This window comes from Oncorhynchus mykiss, chromosome 13, assembly GCF_057628025.1.
Source record: "Oncorhynchus mykiss isolate SJ-2025 chromosome 13, ASM5762802v1, whole genome shotgun sequence".
NCBI classification, from domain to species: Eukaryota; Metazoa; Chordata; class Actinopteri; order Salmoniformes; family Salmonidae; genus Oncorhynchus; species Oncorhynchus mykiss.
Genome location: NC_143034.1, coordinates 64,863,943 through 64,889,559, shown reverse-complemented (window position 1 = coordinate 64,889,559; position 25,617 = coordinate 64,863,943). Strand labels below are relative to the sequence as shown.

At 41.0% G+C, this 25,617-nt stretch overlaps 1 protein-coding gene across 4 annotated transcripts in view; it reads right to left on the bottom strand.

The window, feature by feature from the left end:
- Nucleotides 1-25,617, bottom strand: part of LOC110538766 (extracellular serine/threonine protein kinase FAM20C) — a 108,227-nt gene that overhangs the window by 62,975 nt on the left and 19,635 nt on the right. Inside the window, exons 1-3 of one of the 4 annotated variants that reach the window (XM_090194469.1) lie at nucleotides 22,109-24,875; nucleotides 9,200-9,381; nucleotides 4,967-5,045 (exon numbers count right to left, since the gene is read on the bottom strand). In XM_090194469.1, the coding sequence (XP_090050595.1) occupies nucleotides 4,967-5,043 (77 nt within the window). In that variant the 5' untranslated portion in view covers nucleotides 5,044-5,045; nucleotides 9,200-9,381; nucleotides 22,109-24,875. Of the gene's footprint in view, nucleotides 1-4,966; nucleotides 5,046-9,199; nucleotides 9,382-10,882; nucleotides 12,982-22,108; nucleotides 24,876-25,617 lie in introns of those variants that run through there. The other 3 variants (XM_090194466.1, XM_090194467.1, XM_090194468.1) reach the window with 3 other exon arrangements.

Genomic DNA, 25,617 nt, shown 5'->3' with positions numbered 1-25,617 from the left:
CATCATTAGGACATAAATAGCATTATATTGGACATAGGTAGGGCATCATTAGGACATAAATAGTATTATATTGGACATAGGTAGAGCATCATTAGGACATAAATAGTATTATATTGGACATAGGTAGGACATCATTAGGACATAAATAGTATTATATTGGACATAGGTAGGACATAAATAGTATTATATTGGACATAGGTAGGACATAAATAGGACATAAATAGCATTATATTGGCCATAGGAAGGGCATCATTAGGACATAAATAGTATTATATTGGACATAGGTAGGGCATCATTAGGACATAAATAGTATTATATTGGACATAGGTAGGGCATCATTAGGACATAAATAGGACATAAATAGTATTATATTGGCCATAGGTAGGGCATCATTAGGACATAAGTAGTATTATATTGGACATAGGAAGGGCATCATTAGGACATAAATAGTATTATATTGGACATAGGTATGGCATCATTAGGACATAAATATTATTATATTGGACATAGGTAGGGCATCATTAGGACATAAATAGTATTATATTGGACATAGGTAGGACGTCATTAGGACATAAATAGTATTATATTGGACATAGGTAGGACATAAATAGTATTATATTGGACATAGGTAGGGCATCATTAGGACATATATAGTATTATATTGGACATAGGTAGGGCATCATTAGGACATAAATGGTATTATATTGGACATAGGTAGGGCATCATTAGGACATAAAGAGTATTATATTGGACATAGGTAGGGCATCATTAGGACATAAATAGGACATAAATAGTATTATATTGTACATAGGTAGGGCATCATTAGGACATAAATAGTATTATATTGGACATAGGTAGGGCATCATTAGGACATAAATAGTATTATATTGGACATAGGTAGGGCATCATTAGGACATAAATAGCATTATATTGGCCATAGGTATGCATCATTAGCACATAAATAGGACATAAATAGCATTATATTGGACATAGGTAGGGCATCATTAGGACATAAATAGCATTATATTGGCCATAGGTAGGGCATCATTAGGACATAAATAGGACATAAATAGTATTATATTGGACATAGGTAGGGCATCATTAGCACATAAATAGTATTATATTGGACATAGGTAGGGCATCATTAGGACATAAATAGTATTATATTGGACATAGGTAGGGCATCATTAGGACATAAATAGCATTATATTGGCCATAGGTAGGGCATCATTAGGACATAAATAGTATTATATTGGACATAGGTAGGGCATCATTAGGACATAAATAGTATTATATTGGACATAGGTAGGACATAAATAGTATTATATTGGACATAGGTAGGACATAAATAGGACATAAATAGTATTATATTGGACATAGGTAGGGCATCATTAGGACATAAATAGTATTATATTGGACATAGGTAGGACATAAATAGTATTATATTGGACATAGGTAGGACATAAATAGGACATAAATAGTATTATATTGGACATAGGTAGGGCATCATTAGGACATAAATAGTATTATATTGGCCATAGGTAGGACATAAATAGGACATAAATAGCATTATATTGGCCATAGGTAGGGCATCATTAGGACATAAATAGTATTATATTGGACATAGGTAGGGCATCATTAGGACATAAATAGTATTATAGTGGACATAGGTAGGGCATCATTAGGACATATATAGTATTATATTGGACATAGGTAGGGCATCATTAGGACATAAATAGTATTATATTGGCCATAGGTAGGGCATCATTAGGACATAAATAGTATTATATTGGACATAGTTATGGCATCATTAGGACATAAATAGGACATAAATAGTATTATATTGGACATAGGTAGGGCATCATTAGGACATATATAGTATTATATTGGACATAGGTAGGGCATCATTAGGACATAAATGGTATTATATTGGACATAGGTAGGGCATCATTAGGACATAAAGAGTATTATATTGGACATAGGTAGGGCATCATTAGGACATAAATAGGACATAAATAGTATTATATTGTACATAGGTAGGGCATCATTAGGACATAAATAGTATTATATTGGACATAGGTAGGGCATCATTAGGACATAAATAGTATTATATTGGACATAGGTAGGGCATCATTTGGACATAAATAGTATTATATTGGACATAGGTAGGGCATCATTAGGACATAAATAGCATTATATTGGCCATAGGTATGCATCATTAGGACATAAATAGGACATAAATAGCATTATATTGGACATAGGTAGGGCATCATTAGGACATAAATAGCATTATATTGGCCATAGGTAGGGCATCATTAGGACATAAATAGGACATAAATAGTATTATATTGGACATAGGTAGGGCATCATTAGGACATAAATAGTATTATATTGGGCATAGGTAGGGCATCATTAGGACATAAATAGCATTATATTGGCCATAGGTAGGGCATCATTAGGACATAAATAGTATTATATTGGACATAGGTAGGGCATCATTAGGACATATATAGTATTATATTGGCCATAGGTAGGGCATCATTAGGACATAAATAGTATTATATTGGCCATAGGTAGGGCATCATTAGGACATAAATAGTATTATATTGGACATAGGTAGGGCATCATTAGGACATATATAGTATTATATTGGACATAGGTAGGGCATCATTAGGACATAAATAGCATTATATTGGCCATAGGTAGGGCATCATTAGGACATAAATAGTATTATATTGGACATAGGTAGGGCATCATTAGGACATATATAGTATTATATTGGCCATAGGTAGGGCATCATTAGGACATAAATAGTATTATATTGGACATAGGTAGGACATAAATAGTATTATATTGGACATAGGTAGGACATAAATAGGACATAAATAGCATTATATTGGCCATAGGTAGGGCATCATTAGGACATAAATAGTATTATATTGGACATAGGTAGGGCATCATTAGGACATAAATAGTATTATAGTGGACATAGGTAGGGCATCATTAGGACATATATAGTATTATATTGGACATAGGTAGGGCATCATTAGGACATAAATAGTATTATATTGGCCATAGGTAGGGCATCATTAGGACATAAATAGTATTATATTGGACATAGTTATGGCATCATTAGGACATAAATAGGACATAAATAGTATTATATTGGACATAGGTAGGGCATCATTAGGACATATATAGTATTATATTGGACATAGGTAGGGCATCATTAGGACATAAATGGTATTATATTGGACATAGGTAGGGCATCATTAGGACATAAAGAGTATTATATTGGACATAGGTAGGGCATCATTAGGACATAAATAGGACATAAATAGTATTATATTGTACATAGGTAGGGCATCATTAGGACATAAATAGTATTATATTGGACATAGGTAGGGCATCATTAGGACATAAATAGTATTATATTGGACATAGGTAGGGCATCATTAGGACATAAATAGTATTATATTGGACATAGGTAGGGCATCATTAGGACATAAATAGCATTATATTGGCCATAGGTATGCATCATTAGGACATAAATAGGACATAAATAGCATTATATTGGACATAGGTAGGGCATCATTAGGACATAAATAGCATTATATTGGCCATAGGTAGGGCATCATTAGGACATAAATAGGACATAAATAGTATTATATTGGACATAGGTAGGGCATCATTAGCACATAAATAGTATTATATTGGACATAGGTAGGGCATCATTAGGACATAAATAGTATTATATTGGACATAGGTAGGGCATCATTAGGACATAAATAGCATTATATTGGCCATAGGTAGGGCATCATTAGGACATAAATAGTATTATATTGGACATAGGTAGGGCATCATTAGGACATAAATAGTATTATATTGGACATAGGTAGGGCATCATTAGGACATAAATAGTATTATATTGGCCATAGGTAGGGCATCATTAGGACATAAATAGTATTATATTGGACATAGGTAGGGCATCATTAGGACATAAATAGTATTATATTGGACATAGGTAGGGCATCATTAGGACATAAATATTATTATATTGGACATGGGTAGGGCATCATTAGGACATATATAGTATTATATTGGACATAGGTAGGGCATCATTAGGACATACATAGTATTATATTGGACATAGGTAGGGCATCATTAGGACATAAATAGGACATAAATAGCATTATATTGGACATAGGTAGGACATCATTAGGACATATATAGTATTATATTGGACATAGGTAGGGCATCATTAGGACATAAATAGTATTATATTGGACATAGGTAGGGCATCATTAGGACATAAATAGTATTATATTGGCCATAGGTAGGGCATCATTAGGACATAAATAGTATTATATTGGACATAGGTAGGGCATCATTAGGACATAAATAGGACATAAATAGTATTATATTGGACATAGGTAGGGCATCATTAGGACATAAATAGTATTATATTGGACATAGGTAGGGCATCATTAGGATATAAATAGTGTTATATTGGACATAGGTAGGGCATCATTAGGACATAAATAGTATTATATTGGACATAGGTAGGGCATCATTAGGACATAAATAGGCAAACGTGATATATTATGATGTCATTAGCGTTCATAAATGGATGATTAGAAGGTCTTTTACTTTGTCAACATTTATTCAATCTGCCACAGACACTACAGACACTACGACGATACAGGTGCCACGGGCGCCGCAGACACCACATACACTACAGACGCTACATGTGCCACAGACACCACAGGCACCACAGACACCACAGATGCCGCATACGCTACAGATGCCACAGACACCGGCACCACAGACACCACCGGCACCACAGGCACCACAGTCATTACAGACATTACAGACACTACAGACACTACAGACACTACTTGAGGAGATGTCAGGTAGGTTATCCTTCATCCTTCTTGTACATTTTATACAAACGATTGGTACTTACTTCATGGGCTTGAACAGCGCCTGTCCGTAGTTATGGAAGGTCATGATGAGCTTCAGTTGAGTTCCTCCTGACTTCATGACTGTTTAGGGAAGAGACAAAGAGGTCAAATGTGAATTTACTGTATCATCTTGAGGTACAGAAACACACATCCACACGACCATACACGAGCACACACACGCAGGCACACACAAACGCAGGCACACACACACCAATGGCCACCCTTCCCCCACCCCACTAGGAATGTGACAAATTGAAACATTTTCTTAACTATTAAACAGCCGGTTTTAAGAAAAAGTATAAAATTCCACATGAATTCACAATGCAGAATATGTTCCTATCGCGTATGAGCACTAGGGGGCAATGAAGTTCTATGTCCCGCAGTAGGCTGAATCTCAAATTTAACACTTGGATTAGGCCCTTTATCGTGGCCACTTGCTGTTGTGTTCGATAGTGATAATTAGAGACTGAAGGTGTTTTGGCCAAAATGAGCATTGAGACGATGCGTACTCGATTTCCCAACTGACACTTATCAATATTCCAGAAATATGAATCAATTTGCAATCATTGTCTTCCACGACCTGTCCAGTAGCAGTGTGTAGGTAAAATTACTGGGGAACCCAAGCCACCCCCCAAAGTGCTATATTACAACCTGTCCAGTAGCAGTGTGTAGGTAAAATCACTGGGGAACCCAAGCCCCCCCCCCCCCCCCAAAGAGCTATATTACAACCTGTCCAGTAGCAGTGTGTAGGTAAAATCACTGGGGAACCCAAGCCCCCCCCCCCCCCCAAAGAGCTATATTACAACCTGTCCAGTAGCAGTGTGTAGGTAAAATCACTGGGGAAGCCAAGCCCCCCCCCCCCCCCAAAGAGCTATATTACAACCTGTCCAGTAGCAGTGTGTAGGTAAAATCACTGGGGAAGCCAAGCCCCCCCCCCACCCAAAGAGCTATATTACAACCTGTCTGTTGTGATAATTGTGTTGTTTGGTCCATATGCCTTGGCACTGTGATATACAGGCCTAAAGGCCGAGACAATAACAAGACACAGTGGCAGAATAAATTCAACCAAACCTTTCTTTCATCACAAAACCGGATAACATCCTCTGTCCAGTGAAGTTCACAAAGCATATTCCATGTACAGTAACAGATAGTTAGTTACATGACCCACAGCATGGTCAAGAAAGTTCATGTTTCTGACATTTTCAGACTTCTAAATAACTATTGATTTAGAACCACAGAGAGTTACTGTAAGTCACAAAGAAAACAGAAACTCCACTATTCCAGCACCATTTACACTTCAACATTTCAACATCATCAAATCACCTCTGCTTAGTCTAATACAGTGACAACTAAAAGATACCAAAAACGATTTAGTCCAATCAACGTAAGCTTAATATGATGCGGCTGTTCATGGTTCTGACTTCTATATGCGCGAGTGTGTGTGTGTGTGTGTGCGCGTTCGTGCAAGCAGAAAAACCCTACTTTTAGAGAAACGTCAATGCCATCCTCTCTTTGATGTTGATGAAACCTGTCTGTGTGTTTTCTTAACATTGACGTACCTAATACAAACGATTGGTAACACTTAGTGAATACCCTCTTCATCCTCTTCATAATGCATTATAAGCATTGTGAAGTGTTGTAAATGCACTTACAGTAATATGTGTCTTCATAGGAGGTCTTACCAAACTATTGCCTTCAGCTCTTTTCAGTGATCATATTCCAGTGATGTACAAATACATTATTATACAGGAAACAGTAGCTACTACACTTCAGCTGAATCCATGCATGGATCTCCTCCTTAATTGCAAAGAGAAGACTCAATAACCCTGTTAGAGGTGGACCAGGTTAGGCTGTACAGTAACTAGGAAACTCCAGACTACCCAGGAGGCTAGAAGTTTTCCAACTCCAAAACTCTCTCCGCCCGTGTAAAAGAACAGTACAATTACCTACGCCCATCTTTCCCTTCAGATCTGGCCGTAGCGCCGTCGCTCCGTTTCACGCGGAGGGAGTGGGCCAGGCTAAATCAGACACGCTCCAGACTCTGCCTGATTATCTGTCTAACAAAAGGCCTGAGAGGGGCTGTCTAAATGGCTTGTGTTTCTGTCATAATGGACAGGCTTTCAGGGGATTTGTCCATATATTACAGAGCATTAACTTGAGCATATTACACAACCCTGCAGCTCTGCCTAACCACAATGTAAACAAGCCCTGCAGTCTCCTCTTTCACTCTTTCTTTCTCCTTTGCTCTCACACTCACTTTATTTATATTTCTTTATTTGTCTTTCTCTCTCAATCTCTCTTTATTTCTCTGTATTTCTCACTTAAACTCTGTCTTTCTTAAACTCTCTCTCTCCCAGCTAGGTCTCTCTCTCTTACTATTTCTCTCTTTTGTTATAGGGCAAGATGTATTAGATTTTCCGGTTGCTGGGTCATATTGATAGTGCTATCAGATAATCTAACATTAATCCTTTAGTTGTCTAAACACTTTGCCACCGTGACCTACCTCTATATAAAGCTTTCGAAAACTGCTTGTGACCCGCCCTCACAAACAAAACCATTGTGTGTAACTAGGACACTGATAATAAGCCGCGACCCGCGATCCAAAAGGAACTGGATGAGATGCACCAGCTGGGAAGCGCTGATCTAATCGACAAAACTCAAAAAGGTCATCCCTGATGAAACATTCAAATGAGATTCATGGTTCAAGTGGATTGAAACTAGGCCAGTGTTAGCATAGAGTAGCCTACAGTGTGAGTCACGGCCACCTGTAGTAGAAGCACTGCTATGCATTCCACAACGGTTATGATGGCCACCCATAGTGCTCTCTCTATCTGAGCATCCCTGAATTCATAAATGACAATGTATTTTTTTTTTTACAAAAGCTCCCTCTCGGTGGAACACTTCTGTATCATATTGATGAATGCGTTCTCTCTCTCTTTCTCTCTCTCTCTCTCTCTCTCTCCCTCTCTCTCAAACACACACACAGGCGTACACACGCACACACACACGCATGGTCACACACACACACGCACGCACGCACGCACACACACACACACGCACACACACACCTGGGCCTCTGTAGATGTATGAGTTATGAGATGTTCTGCACACTGAGAAAAAGGTCATATCTTTACAGAGAGACAGGCTCAACCAAACATTATCAGCAGGAAAAATGCTGAAGTGGAAACTTTCCTCAATATCTGCACCCTGTGTTGTCTGTGTGGAGGTACAGTATGCACACACACACACACACACACACACACACACACACACACACACACACACACACACACACACACACACACACACACTCACACACTCACACACACACACACACACACACACACACTCCTCCACGACCCCCACATTCCTTCCCCCACACACACACAGCGTTTTATATGGCCATCTCTGAGTGCAGATGCAGTTGATTGATGGGCAGAGCAATGGAAACAGTGGGTGACACACACCTAGAACAAGAGGTGCCATGGAGCACGAGTGATTACATCCTGTCCAGGAGTGATTGAGGAACTAATATCAATGCTGGAGGGAACTTTAATGGCGTGGTGCAGCGGTTCTTATTTTAGCCCTCGTCTTTGCATGCACACAAACATCAGCATAGACACGAGACTGTGTACGTATGTATCCCTCGCATGCAGGCACACACACACACCCACACAGCCACCCCGAGCCCCTTACACACACACAGGTTTATGATATGGCAGACCTCAGACTGGTGAGTGTACTTCATTGCAGCTGTAGCTCTCCAGTGGAAACAGTAGCAGTCACAGAGGTGGACACATTAAGCCTGCGACAGCCACATAATGTCACCTAAACACTCGGTATGATTGCTTTGAGGTCTGAAAGATTATTTTCCATAACCAAACTGTTTGACACAGAAGGATTGATGGTTTTTCATCTATTTTTCACTTCCTCTGAATGTATTTGCTATCTGTAACAAGGGCCTCAGGTAAAAATGAAGGGGGATTTAATTGAAACTCAGCATTGGGACAAAAGCACCGGATGTTGATTAAATGTGGCTTTCTATATAATGCCTTTACTTAAGTGTCTATGTGTGTATCATTGTTTTTTTTCCTCCCTCCCTCCCTCCCTCCCTCCCTCCCTCCCTCCCTCCCTCCCTCCCTCCCTCCCTCCCTCCCTCCCTCCCTCCCTCCACAACAGTCTCACAGAGATGCACTGCACAGTATTCTTGGTATTCTAGTTCATCCCAGACTCACCCACACTGGTGATCCTCTGGGTGACCAGATCCTTGAGCAGGGAGTCCAGGACAGGGTTGTGTCTGGAGTAGAGTTCGTAGCGGTTGATACCGATGTGGAAGCGAAGCCAGTTGGGGTAGGACTCGGCTGTCACCTCCCCTGTAGGGGGGTACTCCTCCTCTTCCACGTTAGCTTCATTGTGCCTAGTGGATGGAGAACAGAAGCGAGGGATGAGTTGTAGGAAAGGAGAAGAGGAGAGGAGCTCAACTGTCAATGCATTGTCTAATTCACTGCTACAGATTTGGTAACAAAGATGACTGCTACAGCAGAGGAGGCTAGTGGGAGAAGCTATAGGAGGTTGGGCTCATTGTAATGGCTGGAATGGAATAAATGGAATGGTACCACATCAGACACATGGTAACAACGTGTTGGACTCCGTTCCATTGATTCCATTCCAGACATTACAATGATCCTGTCCTCCTACACTGTAGCTCCTCCCACCAGCCTCAGGTGTGTTCATAAGCCTCACAGTATTCTCCTGCATTAATGGGTGTGTTACAGGGTCTGCTTTGGGATTGGATGGATTTCAGATTTTTATGATGGTATCCAGGTTATCAAAAAGTTTCCTTAGAAATGTAATTAAGTCTAATCAAATGACATGAATTAAATCAAATATCACACCGGCCGTCAAAGTAGAGTCCTACATGCAATATCAAGGAAGCTGCCGCTTAATGAAGGTGTAAAATAGTGCTGTAATAAACAACACTATTTTGCTAAGCAAACCTCAAGCCAATGTTTATGATGTAACCACCATATATGGCAATCACATCATCATAAAATAAATTGGAGAGACTCACCATTGAAATTCAATCAATATGTTGTTTACACATGATTGAACATAAACAGCATCGTTATTGAAGTCATACATTGGCTACAGTCAAATCAAATAACCTAACATCTATGCCTACAGTGTTGGTTGAATACAGGACACATATCTGTGGCCAAACTCTCTTTTCTTAATTAAGTTGTTACATTGTAATAACACAATAAGTATGAAAATAGTATTCCTACCCCCACATGCTTAGGAGATCATTAGATATTAGAGTAAACCACGGCAGAATAAAATAGGTAAGTAGCCTACAGGTGCAGAGGGCAGAGGGGTGCTCAGAAGACCACCACAGTTCAGATCAAAAGAAAGGATGGATAGATAGTTTATTCACTACACAACGGTAGAGGTGGAGAGGAAGAGTTGAATAGAGAGATTGGATTGTCTTCCAGTTAACGATCTCCCCATAGAATGGAGAGAGTGTGAGGAGAAATTATGATAGATAGATGGATAGAGAGAGATAGCAGTAGAGAATAAAGAATGGGTTTACATGCATGACTACCACTTTGCAGTAGGTGCAATGAATAGTGTATGGACAATAAGTCATGTATATATAGTCATGTAGCCTTTAAGCTACGGGGTGTAGTGGATAGCAAGCAGAGATACACTGACTGATGTTCAGTTCAAGTATCTGGACAAGTGGACCATTAGTTATTAATATCACTTTTGTATTAATTTAATTAAAACAGTGAAAGCCAGGGAGGAAGTCAATTTAAGTAACGGTTGCTTGAGGGTAATAATCAATTTATGGCACTATACACCTGTCACCTTGATTTCTTATAAGGTGATACGCCTGATTCATTTGATCCCCAGCTTACCATTCTTGATTCCCCGCTGCTTTCGGATATAACCTGATGTCAGTATTGACGTTGAACAAGGTGTCGTCGTCTGTGAGGGTCGGCAGGTCCGTCTTGTATAAAGGATGCTCGAACAGAGACGGCAGCCGGAAAATACCGGGCGCAGCAACGGTCTTACCCCCGCTGGCGTCTCTGATGAGCGGCTTCTGGTTATCCGCTGCCCCGTCGTACTGTTTCATTCGTTTGAAAGACTCCGCTCTCTCCCCAGCGGCAGGGATTTTTTCCAGGGAATGGGACGTGAGGTTTGAGCTCGGCTCGTTGCTAAAATCTTGCAGGATTCTCAGCGTGTGTTTGTTAGGCCAGCCCGGTTCCGCCACCGACCTAGCGCGTTGCTTCCCCCAGCTCCCGGCCTCCTCGCTCGGGTTGTGAGTGCACTGGCAGCCACCGTTGCCGGTTTCCGGTCCCGCCGCTCGCTTCTCTAGTTTTGGGAGCAAGTCTATCATAATGTGCATGGTGCACGCCACCAAAAACACCATGAGTATCAAAACTCGAAATTTACGAAACAGTATCATCTTGATCATTTTGTACAGGATTCACTTCTAAGTAGTTGTTGTTATATCACTAAACCATAAAAGCAGCGCACAACACCGATATATATTAAAAAAAGTATAGTACATGTGAAATATGGAGCAAAAACCCAATGTAGATAATTTTGATATTTTTTCTGGTCATTCCAAACATAATCCGTGTTATATCAGAAACTCCATGTTTACGCACAGAGCGCTGGTCTTTTAGAAAAGACTGAATTATTCATATTCAACCAGATGGACATGCCGACTCATTGCGGAGAGCAGGCACCTTAAAGCAAATTGGTCTGTGGCTATTCTGAATACGGCACAAAACAATATCTAATCGTAATAGCAGTGAACAGTTTAGGGAATTTTAAACGTGTTTTAGCACAATTGCGTTGCGAAAGCACTGTTCCATCCTCAGAACATGCAATGCTGAGCATAAAAACGTGTCAATGCTGTCCAATCGTCATTTTTGTTAAAAGTCCGAGGGACAGTCTTTATTCAATTTCAGATTAAAAAATGTAGCCACCGTCCTTGTAGGAAATAGCAACAGGCACAAAAAAATGCGTTAAAGAAAAGCAACGCAAAAAAATCGACGAGATTTAAAAAAAAACATGTGATGCTTTGTCAGCTGAAGATACCTGGATGCAAGACTAGGCCAGATCCTGTCAAAAATATACATCTCCCGTCTCCGTCTTTCCGTTCAAGGAACAGCAGAGCCAGTAGGCTACACCGCTTGGCAGGTGCAGAGATTTTCGCTTCCACTTGTCCCGTGGCTGTTATACTTCTCATTCGAACTAGTATCGTGCTCTTACTGGGTGGGTGTGTTAAATATTATGATCAAACCCGTCTGAGCCCAGCCTCGCCGGCGTCATAGGGAAGAGATTGGCTGCGTCTACATGCAAACAGCGATAGTGACATAAAAAGAGAGAGAGCTTCAGAAAGCGTGTTGGAACGATATACTGTAAACCTGGCTGCAACTCTCCATAGCGCAAGAAGAGGGCGTCTTCTATTTCTAATCGCAATACTGCTATGTACCACTGTGCAGTCGACCAGACCCTGCGCCAGGATAAAGGGGGAAGTTGGAATCGGTGAAGGGGCACACTTTTGGGGTGTTCTTGCATTTGAATCATATTAAATTCGGCTTATTTCACGCTATACCACAATACACATAAAATTCAAATGTCGAGGATCCGAGATCATTGATTGAGTGCTTTTGAAGTGACAGGCTACATATTTCTCTCCAACCTCTCTCCGCTGCGCTGTATCAGTACAATGGAAAGCGCCCTGCACACTAAAGCAAGGCCGTTTTGGTAATGAATAGGCTGCAAGATAGATAGGGTAAATCACCTATGACAAACAGCTTATGTGAATGCAGCCATACATACAGCTGTTTTACCAAAATTCAAACAAAAATACTGCAATACAAACGAGTGAAGGAAAACAGAACAACAGTGTCATGTACTGTCATGTTGTGTCTTGTTTCTGTCCTTTCCCTTCACCCTGTCTCCCTCTGCTGGTCGTTGTTAGGTTACCTTTTCTCCCCCTCTTTCCCCCAGCTGTGCCTTGTCTCCTCCTAACTACCTCGTCACCCCTTTTCCCACCTGTTCCCTTTTTCCCTCTGATTAGTCCTCTATATCTCTCTCTGTTTCTGCTCCTGTCTTTGTCGGATTCTTGTTTGTGTTGTTCATGCCTGAACCAGACTATCGTCATGTTTGCTGCAACCTTGTCCTGTCCTGTCGGAACCTGCCGGTCCATCTGAGCCTACGTTTTGTTTTGTTATTAAAGAAGCTCTGTTTACGTTAATTCGCTTTTGGGTCCTCATTCACGCACCGTAACAAACAGTACCAAGTAAGCCTAGTAAACAAAATATCAGATAAATAAAGGAATGACACAATCTACACTGAACAAATATATAAACACAACATGTAAACTGTTGGTCCCATGTTTCATGAGCTGAAATAAAAGTTTCATACACACAATAAGCGTATTTCTCTCATATTTTGTTCACAAATGTGTTTATATACCTGTTAGTGAGCATTTCTTCTTTGCCAAGATAAACAATCCGCCTGACAGGTGTGGCATGTCAAGAAGCTGATTAAAGAGCATGATCATTACACAGGTGCACCTTGTGCTGTGGAAAATAAAAGGCCATTCTAAAATGTGCAGTTTTGTCACACAACACAATGCCACAGATGTTGAATGTTTTGAGGGAGCGTGCAATTGGCATGCTGACTGCAGGAATGTCAACCAGAGCTGTTGGCAGATAATTGAATGTTAACTTCTCAAACATAAGCCGCCTCCAACGTCATTTTAGAGAATTTGGCAGGAAGTCCAACTGGCCTCATAACCTCAGACCATGTGTATGGAGTTGTGTGGGCGAGTGAGTTGCTGATGTCAACATTGTGAACAGAGTGCCCCATGGCGGCGGTGGGGTTATGGTATGGGCAGGCATAAACTACGGACAACGAACACAATTGCATTTTATCGATTGGCAATTTGAATGCACAAAAATACTGTGATGAGATCCAGAGGCCCATTGTGATGCCCATTGTTTAAGGTATCTGTAACCAACAGACACATATCTGTGTTCTCAGTTATGTGAAATCCATAGATTAGGGCCTAATGATTTTTTTTTTAATTCACTGATTTCTTCATATTGTTGTTCAATATATATTTAGCCTAGTTACATTAGCAGTAAACAAAAGGCAAATGGAGATCCACATAACAAAAACAGAGCCTACAGGCTAGTGACATGTAGCCATGCACAGCTATCTTGCTAAACAAATAGGTGAATAGGCCCAAACATGGAAAACCAGGCTGCTCATGAGTAAAGCTACGTGTTTGATATGGCACAATAGACTTCTGTGGATTAAATTCAATCCATGTAATCAATTAAGCAATGCCAGCCTACCATAAACACGTATCCAACAGGTATAGTTTACAATCACAGAAACCAATAGGCACCAAGAAAACCATTATAGAATGTATCTATTTCTATGAAGAAACACCAATATGTAGCTCTACACAGGGGCGTCATTTGGGTTCTTGCATTGGAATTATATTGAATTCTGCAGTAACTGAATATCCCAGACACCCTCTTCCTATGAACCCGTTGCTATTAAATTAACGTTTCTGGACAGAAAACCGGTGGCTAGGCCACTAGCGTAGGATTCCAGGCTAACTTGGGCTCCAAGATTATCAGGAACAGTAGGAGGCGGAGGGGGCTGTGGAGCCAGCATCCTGGCGGCACTTGTGGAAGGATGGGTGGGCTCTGCATGGGGAGCTAGATGGAGCTAGGCAGCATCATAGCTGCTGGGCTTGGCAGTGGCCTCTGTGGTTTGATGCCTTTGATTTGAAGGCCTATAAAATGTGCAGTTCGGAGCGGGATGATTGTTAGGCCCGATTATGTATTTTTGCGCATAAGCTTATTAGCTAGCCAATGTCGCCATGACATCACCTACATAAATGATCGTGGATTTCTATTGGAGAAGCAGTTTGAGCTTATCTTCATACTGTACTGTCTTTTGTGAAGCAGCTTCAACAGTAATCTTGACCCCGCCCTTATGAATCAAAATCAAATATTACAGGCAGAGGAGTATCACGTTATTCACTTACAGTAGCCTACCACAATTTAGAAGTGTTTTCCCCCACTTTTTAGGAAACCCAAAGAAGTCATACCAAACCATCCCAGTGGCTTTCCATAACCTATCCCCTACACACAGCCCCTCTGTCCATGGTGCTGGGCAGCGGAGATACAGTTTTTGCGCCAACCTTTCATTCAATTATTTGAACTTTTTTGCTGTTTTTATGTAACGACATAAAACTAAAACTGAGGGGCTCAAGTTTCAAATGAGAGGGCTAAGTCCCCCTTTTCCCCCTCATGGAGCCGGGCCCACAGTCGACACTGATGCTCTGAAGCCTATAATATAGGAAACCTTGTGGACTTGGTCCATTAGACTACATCAACTGCAGGCCTAGACACCACTGGAGCATGCTGGTCCAACTTGGTGGATACACTTGACGTGCAGTTGCACATACCCATACGCCATGACATGAAGCTACATTCTTAGAGAGAAGGGTTCCGAAAGGCATCTTCAGCTGTCCCAACAGGAAAAACAACCCTTTTTGATTCCAGGTAGAACCCTCTTGGGTTCCTCTGTGGAAAGAGTTCTACCTGGAACCAAAAGGGTTCTACCTGGAACCAAAAACAGTTCTTCAAAGAGTTCTCCTAACCTTTTAGGTTCAAGATAACTCCTTTTTTGGGATAACTCCTTTTTTGGGATAACTCCTTTTTTGGGATAACTCCTTTTTTGGGATAACTCCTTTTTTGGCAAGCCCATGTCCCCACTCCCCTCTGTGTCTGTGTGTCTGTATCTGTGTCTGTGTCTGTCTGTGTGTCTGTCTGTGTGTCTGTCTGCAGGGGTGCATTAGGACCAGAAATTAGCCCTAATATTTTTAATACATCATCCTATACACCATTATTAGCCAAATAAAGATCATTTTGTGAAAGAAAAACAAGTTAGATAGGCCCACTGGATTAAAATGGACCAGCTCACATGGCATTTGCCCAAAATGCCAGATGGCCAGTCTGCCCGTCTGCCCGTCTGTCCGTCTGTCCGTCTGTCCGTCTGTCTGTCTGTGATTAACTGTCTGAAGATGATGGGCTATGATAGGCACTATACCTAATCTCTGTACTTAACCTAAAGACTTCAATACTGGATCTCATTAATATAAGGATCTCATTAATGCATATGAATGTGTTGTGATGGCTGTTATGCATCAACAACTTGAATACCTCCTTCTGAAAGTGAATGATAACAATAACTATCTGTTGTGAGAAAATGAGACAAACATTTCATTACGACAGCAAAAAAAACATGCAATTATTACATGCTGCAACAAGAGCTAGCCTGGCACCTAAAGCGCTCGCATTTCCATCCCAAATGGCACCCTATTAGCTAGTGCACTACCTCCATAGGGCTCTGGTCAAAAGTAGTGCACTATGTAGGGAATAGAGTGCCATTTGGGATGCAAGCGGAGGAAGAGGATTAAATGAATAACCGCTTAAGTGCCTTGGAGTTTATTCAATCTGCCAATTATAGGCCTTTTGACTGGCTAAATATACAACACACTCCTCATGCAGAAAATCTATTTACCTCGTCATGTGCCACACAGGTTCAACCGTGTGGGATGCACAGCAATGTGGAGCAATAAACATGAACTATCTATGGGCGAGAATGTCTACCGCTTAAAACATTACTGTAAAATAAATAGAAATGATGGGGAATACATATGATGTGAAATGGAGGGGAGGGAGGGGTTTGTGTGTGTATGTGTGTGTGTGTGTGTGTGTGTGTGTGTGTGTGTGTGTGCACGTGTGTGCACGTGTGTGTGTGTACACTATGCTTCTGAAGGCACCACTAACTGGGACAGAATGGAAGAGTTTCACTTGGCTTCTGTCTCTTGTCCCAGAGGCATTTGTGTTCAAGTTCATGCCCCTGCCAGATTTGCACATCTAAATAAATAAAATAGGATCTTAAAGCTAACAAGTAAACAAATTGTTCTCCCCAAAGGCGAGCCTGCTGTCCCAATTCATCTTGTGTTTCCAGACAAAACAATTTGGCATGAACAGACGTCTGAGAATCCACTGATGCTAAGCTCTAAGTGTAAAGGTAGTCAATGCCCCAGCTCGCATCAATATGCAATTGGTTCTGACTGACAGAGAGAGAGAGAGAAACATGTAATGTGTTATTACATCTGAGAAACAATGCTCATTTCAAAGCAGTAGGAACCAGTCTGAACATGTCGTTTTTGAGGACATACATAGTTGATTTCAGCCCTGTACACTTTCTGCATACAAATGGAAGAGAAAATACAATTTCAAGAACAAAGGACATTATGATACATTATAATGCTTCATTTGGCCTTACACAGCCTGTTCATAATGCTTAATTTGGCCTTACACAGCCTGTTCATAATGCTTCATTTGGCCTTACACAGCCTGTTCATAATGCTTCATTTGGCATTACACAGCCTGTTCATAATGCTTCATTTGGCATTACACAGCCTGTTCATAATGCTTCATTTGGCCTTACACAGCCTGTTCATAATGCTTCATTTGGACTTACACAGCCTGTTCATAATGCTTCATTTGGCCTTACACAGCCTGTTCATAATGCTTCATTTGGCATTACACAGCCTGTTCATAATGCTTCATTTGGCCTTACACAGCCTGTTCATAATGCTTCATTTGGCATTACACAGCCTGCTCATTATGCTTTATGCATGTAGTTACAGGGTTATAAGCAGTTATTAAAGCCTGTTGTACATTATAATGCATTATGCGTAATATACAGTTGAAAACTGAAGTTTACATACACTTAGGTTGGAGTTATTAAAACGTGTTTTTCAACCACTCCACAAATTTCTTGTAAACAAACTATTGTTTTGGCAAGTTGGTTAGGACATCTACTTTGTGCATTGTTCCAACAATTGTTTACAGATTATCACTGTATCACAATTCCACAGATTCAGAAGTTTACATACACTAAGTTGACAGTGCCTTTAAACAGCTTGGAAAATTCCAGAAAATTATGTCATGGCTTTAGAAGCTTCTGATTGGCTAATTTACATATTTTTTGTCAATTGGAGGTGTACCTGTGGATGTATTTCAAGGCCTACCTTCAAACTCAGTGCCTCTTTTCTTAACATCATGGGAAAATCAAAAGAAATCAGCCAAGACCTCAGAAAAAATATTATAGACCTCCACAGGTCTGGTTCATCCTTGGGAGCAATTTCCAAACGCCTGAAGGTACCACGTTCATCTGTACAAAAAATAGTACTCAAGTATAAACACCATGGGACCACGCTGCCGTCATACCGCTCAGGAAGGAGACGCGTTCTGTCTCCTAGAGTTGAACGTACTTTGGTGCAAAAAGTGCAAATCAATCCCAGAAAACTGCAAAGGACCTTGTGAAGATGCTGGAGGAAACAGGTACAAAAGTTTATATATCCACAGTACAACAAGTCCTATATCAACATAACCTGAAAGGCCGCTCAGCAAGGAAGAAGCCACTGCTCCAAAACCGCCATAAAACAGCCAGACTACGGTTTGCAACTGCACATGGGGACAAAGATCGTACTTTTTGGAGAAATGTCCTCTGGTCTGATGAAACAAAAATATAGCTGTTTGGCCATAATCACCATCGTTATGTTTGGAGGAAAAAGGGGGAGGCTTGCAAGCCGAAGAACACCATCCCAACCGTTGGGATGGTGGGGGTGCTTTGATACAGGAGGGACTGATGGGACTGAAGTGGGGGTTCTTGGCTACAGGAGGGACTGGTGCACTTCACAAAATATATGGCATCATGAGGATGAAACATTTTGTGGGTATATTGAAGCAACATCTCAAGACATCAGTCAGGAAGTTGAAGCTTAAATGTTGAGTTTAAATGTATTTGGTTAAGGTATATGTAAACTTCCGACTTCATCTGTATGGCATAATTATAAAATATGGCATAAGGCATATTTATAATGCATCATGACAAGGGTCTTCATCATACAAAGAGTAACTACCATTCCCTGTGGATTGTTCAATACAGTCTACCTCTATTACAAAGAAAGCAAAATTCTATGCACTGGAATCTGATTAAAAGGACAAAGTTATTGTCTGTTGTATGAATAGCTTTATTGGTGGCCAGGTACTAATGTCAAGCAACAAAGGATTTGGGTAATATGAATCATGTGTTTTAAAGGGGGAAATCTGTGATTCAAGCAACAAAGGTTTTGGGTAATATGAATCATGTGTTTTAAAGGGGACAATCTGGGATACAAGCAACAAAGGATTTGGGTAATATGAGTCATGTGTTTTAAAGGGGGCAATCTGGGATTCAAGCAACAAAGGAGTTGGGTAATATGAATCATGTGTTTTAAAGGAGGCAATCTGGGATTCAAGCAACAAAGGAGTTGGGTAATAAGAATCATGTGTTTTAAAGGAGGCAATCTGGGATTCAAGCAACAAAGGATTTGGGTAATATGAATCATGCGTTTTAAAGGGGGCAATCTGGGATTCAAGCAACAAAGGTTTTGGGTAATATGAATCATGTGTTTTAAAGCGGGCAATCTGGGATTCAAGCAACAAAGGAGTTGGGTAATATGAATCATGTGTTTTAAAGGGGACAATCTGGGATTCAAGCAACAAAGGATTTGGGTAATATGAATCATGTGTTTTAAAGGGGGCAATCTGGGATTCAAGCAACAAAGGTTTTGGGTAATATGAATCATGTGTTTTAAAGGGGGCAATCTGGGATTCAAGCAACAAAGGAGTTGGGTAATATGAATCATGTGTTTTAAAGGAGGCAATCTGGGATTCAAGCAACAAAGGTTTTGGGTAATATGAATCATGTGTTTTAAAGGGGGCAATCTGGGATTCAAGCAACAAAGGAGTTGGGTAATATGAATCATGTGTTGTAAAGGGGGCAATCTGGGATTCAAGCAACAAAGGAGTTGGGTAATATGAATCATGTGTTTTAAAGGGGGCAATCTGGGATTCAAGCAACAAAGGAGTTGGGTAATATGAATCATGTGTTGTAAAGGGGGCAATCTGGGATTCAAGCAACAAAGGAGTTGGGTAATATGAATCATGTGTTTTAAAGGAGGCAATCTGGGATTCAAGCAACAAAGGATTTGGGTAATATGAATCATGTGTTTTAAAGGGGGCAATCTGGGATTCAAGCAACAAAGGAGTTGGGTAATATGAATCATGTGTTTTAAAGGGGGCAATCTGGGATTCAAGCAACAAAGGATTTGGGTAATATGAATCATGTGTTTTAAAGGGGGCAATCTGGGATTCAAGCAACAAAGGAGTTGGGTAATATGAATCATGTGTTGTAAAGGGGGCAATCTGGGATTCAAGCAACAAAGGAGTTGGGTAATATGAATCATGTGTTTTAAAGGGGGCAATCTGGGATTCAAGCAACAAAGGAGTTGGGTAATATGAATCATGTGTTGTAAAGGGGGCAATCTGGGATTCAAGCAACAAAGGAGTTGGGTAATATGAATCATGTGTTTTAAAGGAGGCAATCTGGGATTCAAGCAACAAAGGATTTGGGTAATATGAATCATGTGTTTTAAAGGGGGCAATCTGGGATTCAAGCAACAAAGGAGTTGGGTAATATGAATCATGTGTTTTAAAGGGGGCAATCTGGGATTCAAGCAACAAAGGATTTGGGTAATATGAATCATGTGTTTTAAAGGGGGCAATCTGGGATTCAAGCAACAAAGGAGTTGGGTAATATGAATCATGTGTTGTAAAGGGGGCAATCTGGGATTCAAGCAACAAAGGAGTTGGGTAATATGAATCATGTGTTTTAAAGGAGGCAATCTGGGATTCAAGCAACAAAGGATTTGGGTAATATGAATCATGTGTTTTAAAGGAGGCAATCTGGGATTCAAGCAACAAAGGTTTTGGGTAATATGAATCATGTGTTTTAAAGGAGGCAATCTGGGATTCAAGCAACAAAGGTTTTGGGTAATATGAATCATGTGTTTTAAAGGGGGCAATCTGGGATTCAAGCAACAAAGGATTTGGGTAATATGAATCCTGTGTTTTAAAGGGGGCAATCTGGGATTGAAGCAACAGCAAAGCGAGCACCCCACCACTTGTTGTGTTTAAGAGTTGATGGACGGGGTTGGATACATGTAACCACTCTCAAATACATAGACAGAGCTATAGATGCAAGGATCCATGAAATCAAAATGTAAAAGTAAAAAAAGATATATTATGTACCAATCCCAGATTGTCTGTTTAATAAAAGGGTAGAGACTGAAGTCATGAGAGGAAGCAGAAGAACATCAGAGGTGCCTTTCAAAAGCCTTAAATGTCTTTGTGATTTATAGTCATTCTTCATATCTGTACTCTTCTTGTGACAAGGAAGTGGAATTCATTATTTTATTCAGCTAGGTAGACACCCACTGAGCAGGTATAGAAATGACATCTATAATAAACTGTAATCGTTATCACCCTCGGGCTATTCATTCCAGGACCATGATTGTGCATGTTGGAAGGGAGAAATGTATTCTTTTTATAGCACGTCTTGGAAAATATTTAATACACGTGGAATGACTTCAGGTTGACATATGAAACAAGTGAAGTTATTCATAACACACACACACACACACACACACACACACACACACATACACACACATACACACACACGCACGGCTTCAGAAAGTATTCACATCCCATTACTTTTTCCCCATTTTGGAATTCTGAAAGAATTTCTCCTTTCAGTAGGACAATAACCTAAAACACAAGGCCAAATCTACACTGGAGTAGCTTACCTAGAAGACAGTGAATGTTCCAGAGTGGCCGAGTTACAGTTTTGACTTAAATCTGAAAATATATGGCAAGACTTGGAAATGGTTGTCTAGCAATGATCAACAACCAATTTGACAGCTTGAAGAATTTTGAAAAGAGTAATGGGCAAATGTTGCAAATCCAGGTGTGGAAAACTGTTAGAAACTCATCCAGAGAACTCACAGCTGTAATTGCTGCCAAAGGTGCATCTACAAAGTATTGACTCAGTGGTGTGAATTCTTAAGTACATTGCCCTAGGTTGGTGGCCTTTAACGCCTAAGAGACGGGGTGACCTCAGACAGGCATAGTTACCCTCGGCGGGACTGGAATTATTCCCACCATTGACTGGTTGGAGCTGAAGAGCTGGAGGACTCAATCTCTCTCAGTTTCTGTACAAAAATAAAAGAATAAGGGAGGGAACACACACAAACACTCTTTTTCAGTAGAAATTGGAAAATGTAAGAAGGGAGAAATCATTGCATATTTCAGATTCTAGACATTGGTCTGTCCAACTTTGGCTATATACACAGAGGAGTGTGGGTGTGACTGAGGCAGCAGTGCTCATCTTGCCCCGAGGGCTGAGCTGGACTGTTGTAGACTGACTGAAGGGGATAAGATTGTATGTATGCTCAATGTAGAATGTTGAATTGGACCTCTTTGGCTCAATAGAATGGTTAATTAATTATTGTTTTAAAAGGTGGGACTGAGCGCGAGGTTCTTTGCGAGCGTACTTATATAGTTTTCTAAACCAAGTTTGTTTGTGTGTGTGTGTGTGTGCTTGCATGGGGGTCTGTCTGTCAGCCCGTCCGTTTTACTGTGTCTGCTTTACTGTGGGTCGATGATAGGTGGTGCATTCTGTTCATTCTGCTAACCTCTGAAACAGCTCCCATTCAACAAACTGAACACATCAGTCTGCACAGGTGTCTGTAGAGCATTCACTGCAATATGAAAGCATTTATAAGAAATGACACAAAACAAGTCTACATCACAAGCAGTGACTGAGGTAAATATGATGCATATTGCAATACTCAAAGAGGTCGGTAAAGAAAAGACTGAAAGACAGACAGAGTCCATCTATTCTGTGTCTTCTGATAGCAGTCTGAAGGGGACCTTGGAGGAGTGACGACGACTGTGTCTGTCTGCTAACCAGGGCATTGTGGGTATGATGGATGCATGAGGCATCATCACTCCAGCTCTCAGCTAGAGATGATAGATAGATCTGGACGGATGATATAAGTGATGTGTTATTGACATGTGTTGTCTTGTGTGTTTTGTGTGTGTGTGTGTGTCTCTGCGTGCATGCGTGCATGTGTGTGTGTCTGTGTGTGTGTGCGTGTGTGTGTGTGCATTGATTTGAGCTATGTCACTCTCCCTGTAGGAACCAACGCCTTGCACATACTTGAAGAGAACCAAGGACATCACACCCTAGTTCCCCCTCACATACTAACTGTGCACGCCAGGCAATATTCACAGCAATTCTATCATTACAAAAAACATAACCCAGAGAGCAGGTGTCTTTACCTATAGTTGCTTACCAGTTACTCTGCTCTGTGAAATCAATGACATACAGTCAATTCATGCTCTTTGTGCTGTGAGAATGTGGGCTGATGCATAGAAGGTCTGCGTCCCAAATGGCACCCTATTCCCTATAAAATAAATTGCATTACGTTTGACCAGAGGCTTATGGGCCCTGCTCAAAACATAGGGAATAGAGTGCAGTTTGGGATGCACACAACGTTCCCAAAGTAATGTACAGTGCAGACAAACAAATTGATCTATAAAAGAAACACCTACGTTTAAAGTGAGAAGTAGGCATTGGTCTGAAGTAAGAAAAAAAAGAAAGAAAACTAACATGAGCACCACAATGTCCACTCCAACCATGCTCTACCAAGGTTTTCCAGCACCACAATGCCTTCTCCACCCATGCTCTACCAAGGTTTTCCAGCACCACAATGTCCACTCCACCCATGCTCTACCAAGGTTTTCCAGCACCACAATGTCCACTCCACCCATGCTCTACCAAGGTTTTCCAGCAACACAATGTCTTCTCCACCCATGCTCTACCAAGGTTTTCCAGCAACACAATGTCTACTCCACCCATGCTCTACCAAGGTTTTCCAGCAACACAATGTCTACTCCACCCATGCTCTACCAATGTTTTCCAGCACCACAATGTCTACTCCACCCATGCTCTACCAATGTTTTCCAGCACCACAATGTCTACTTCACCCATGCTCTACCAAGGTTTTCCAGCACCACAATGTCCACTCCACCAATGCTCTACCAATGTTTTCCAGCACCACAATGTCTACTGCACCCATGCTCTACCAAGGTTTTCCAGCACCACAATGTCCACTCCACCAATGCTCTACCAATGTTTTCCAGCACCACAATGTCTACTGCACCCATGCTCTACCAAGGTTTTCCAGCACCACAATGTCTACTCCACCCATGCTCGACCAATGTTTTCCAGCACCACAATGTCTACTGCAACCATGCTCTACCAAGGTTTTCCAGCAACACAATGTCTACTCCACCAATGCTCTACCAATGTTTTCCAGCACCACAATGTCTACTGCACCCATGCTCTACCAAGGTTTTCCAGCACCACAATGTCTACTCCACCCATGCTCGACCAATGTTTTCCAGCACCACAATGTCTACTGCAACCATGCTCTACCAAGGTTTTCCAGCAACACAATGTCTACTCCACCCATGCTCTACCAATGTTTTCCAGCACCACAATGTCTACTCCACCCATGCTCTACCAATGTTTTCCAGCACCACAATGTCTACTCCACCCATGCTCTACCAATGTTTTCCAGCACCACAATGTCTACTTCACCCATGCTCTACCAAGGTTTTCCAGCACCACAATGTCTACTCCACCAATGCTCTACCAATGTTTTCCAGCACCACAATGTCTACTGCACCCATGCTCTACCAAGGTTTTCCAGCACCACAATGTCTACTCCACCCATGCTCGACCAATGTTTTCCAGCACCACAATGTCTACTGCACCCATGCTCTACCAATGTTTTCCAGCACCACAATGTCTACTGCACCCATGCTCTACCAAGGTTTTCCAGCACCACAATGCCTTCTCCACCCATGCTCTACCAAGGTTTTCCAGCACCACAATGTCTACTCCACCCATGCTCTACCAAGGTTTTCCAGCACCACGATGTCTACTCCATGTGAATGTGTATGCAGGTTTCTTTGTCACGCCTTGACCTTAGTTATCTTTGTTTTCTTTATATTTTTGGTTAGGTCAGGGTGTGACATGGGTGATTATATGTTTTTGTCCTGTCTAGGGGGTTGGCACCAGTCTAGGGGGTTTTGTATGTCTATGGTTGCCTAGATTGGTTCTCAATTAGAGGCAGCTGTTTATCGTTGTCTCCGATTGGGAACCATATTTAGGCAGCCATATGCTTTGGGTATTTTGTGGGTGATTGTTTCCTGTGTCAGTGTTTGTGCCACACGGGACTGTTTTGTTTATATTCACTTTGTTATTTTGTATTCTGTCGTGTTCAGTTTATACTGTTAAAACAAGGACACTTACCACACTGCGTATTGGTCCGATCCTTGCTACTCCTCTTCAGACGAAGAGGACGATATCCGTTACATTCTTAGGATTCAAGCCTTCTCAAACATTCTAATTCATACTCTTAGAGGAGGGGCTCCCACAATAACGTGATTTGTACCCCATACAGATTAAAGTATTGGATTCTTCACACACCACACTAATCCCATTCCACTAATCCTTTTCTACCTTTTTTAATTATATGAAAGCAAGCTTTGCTAATATACTTACAAGACCA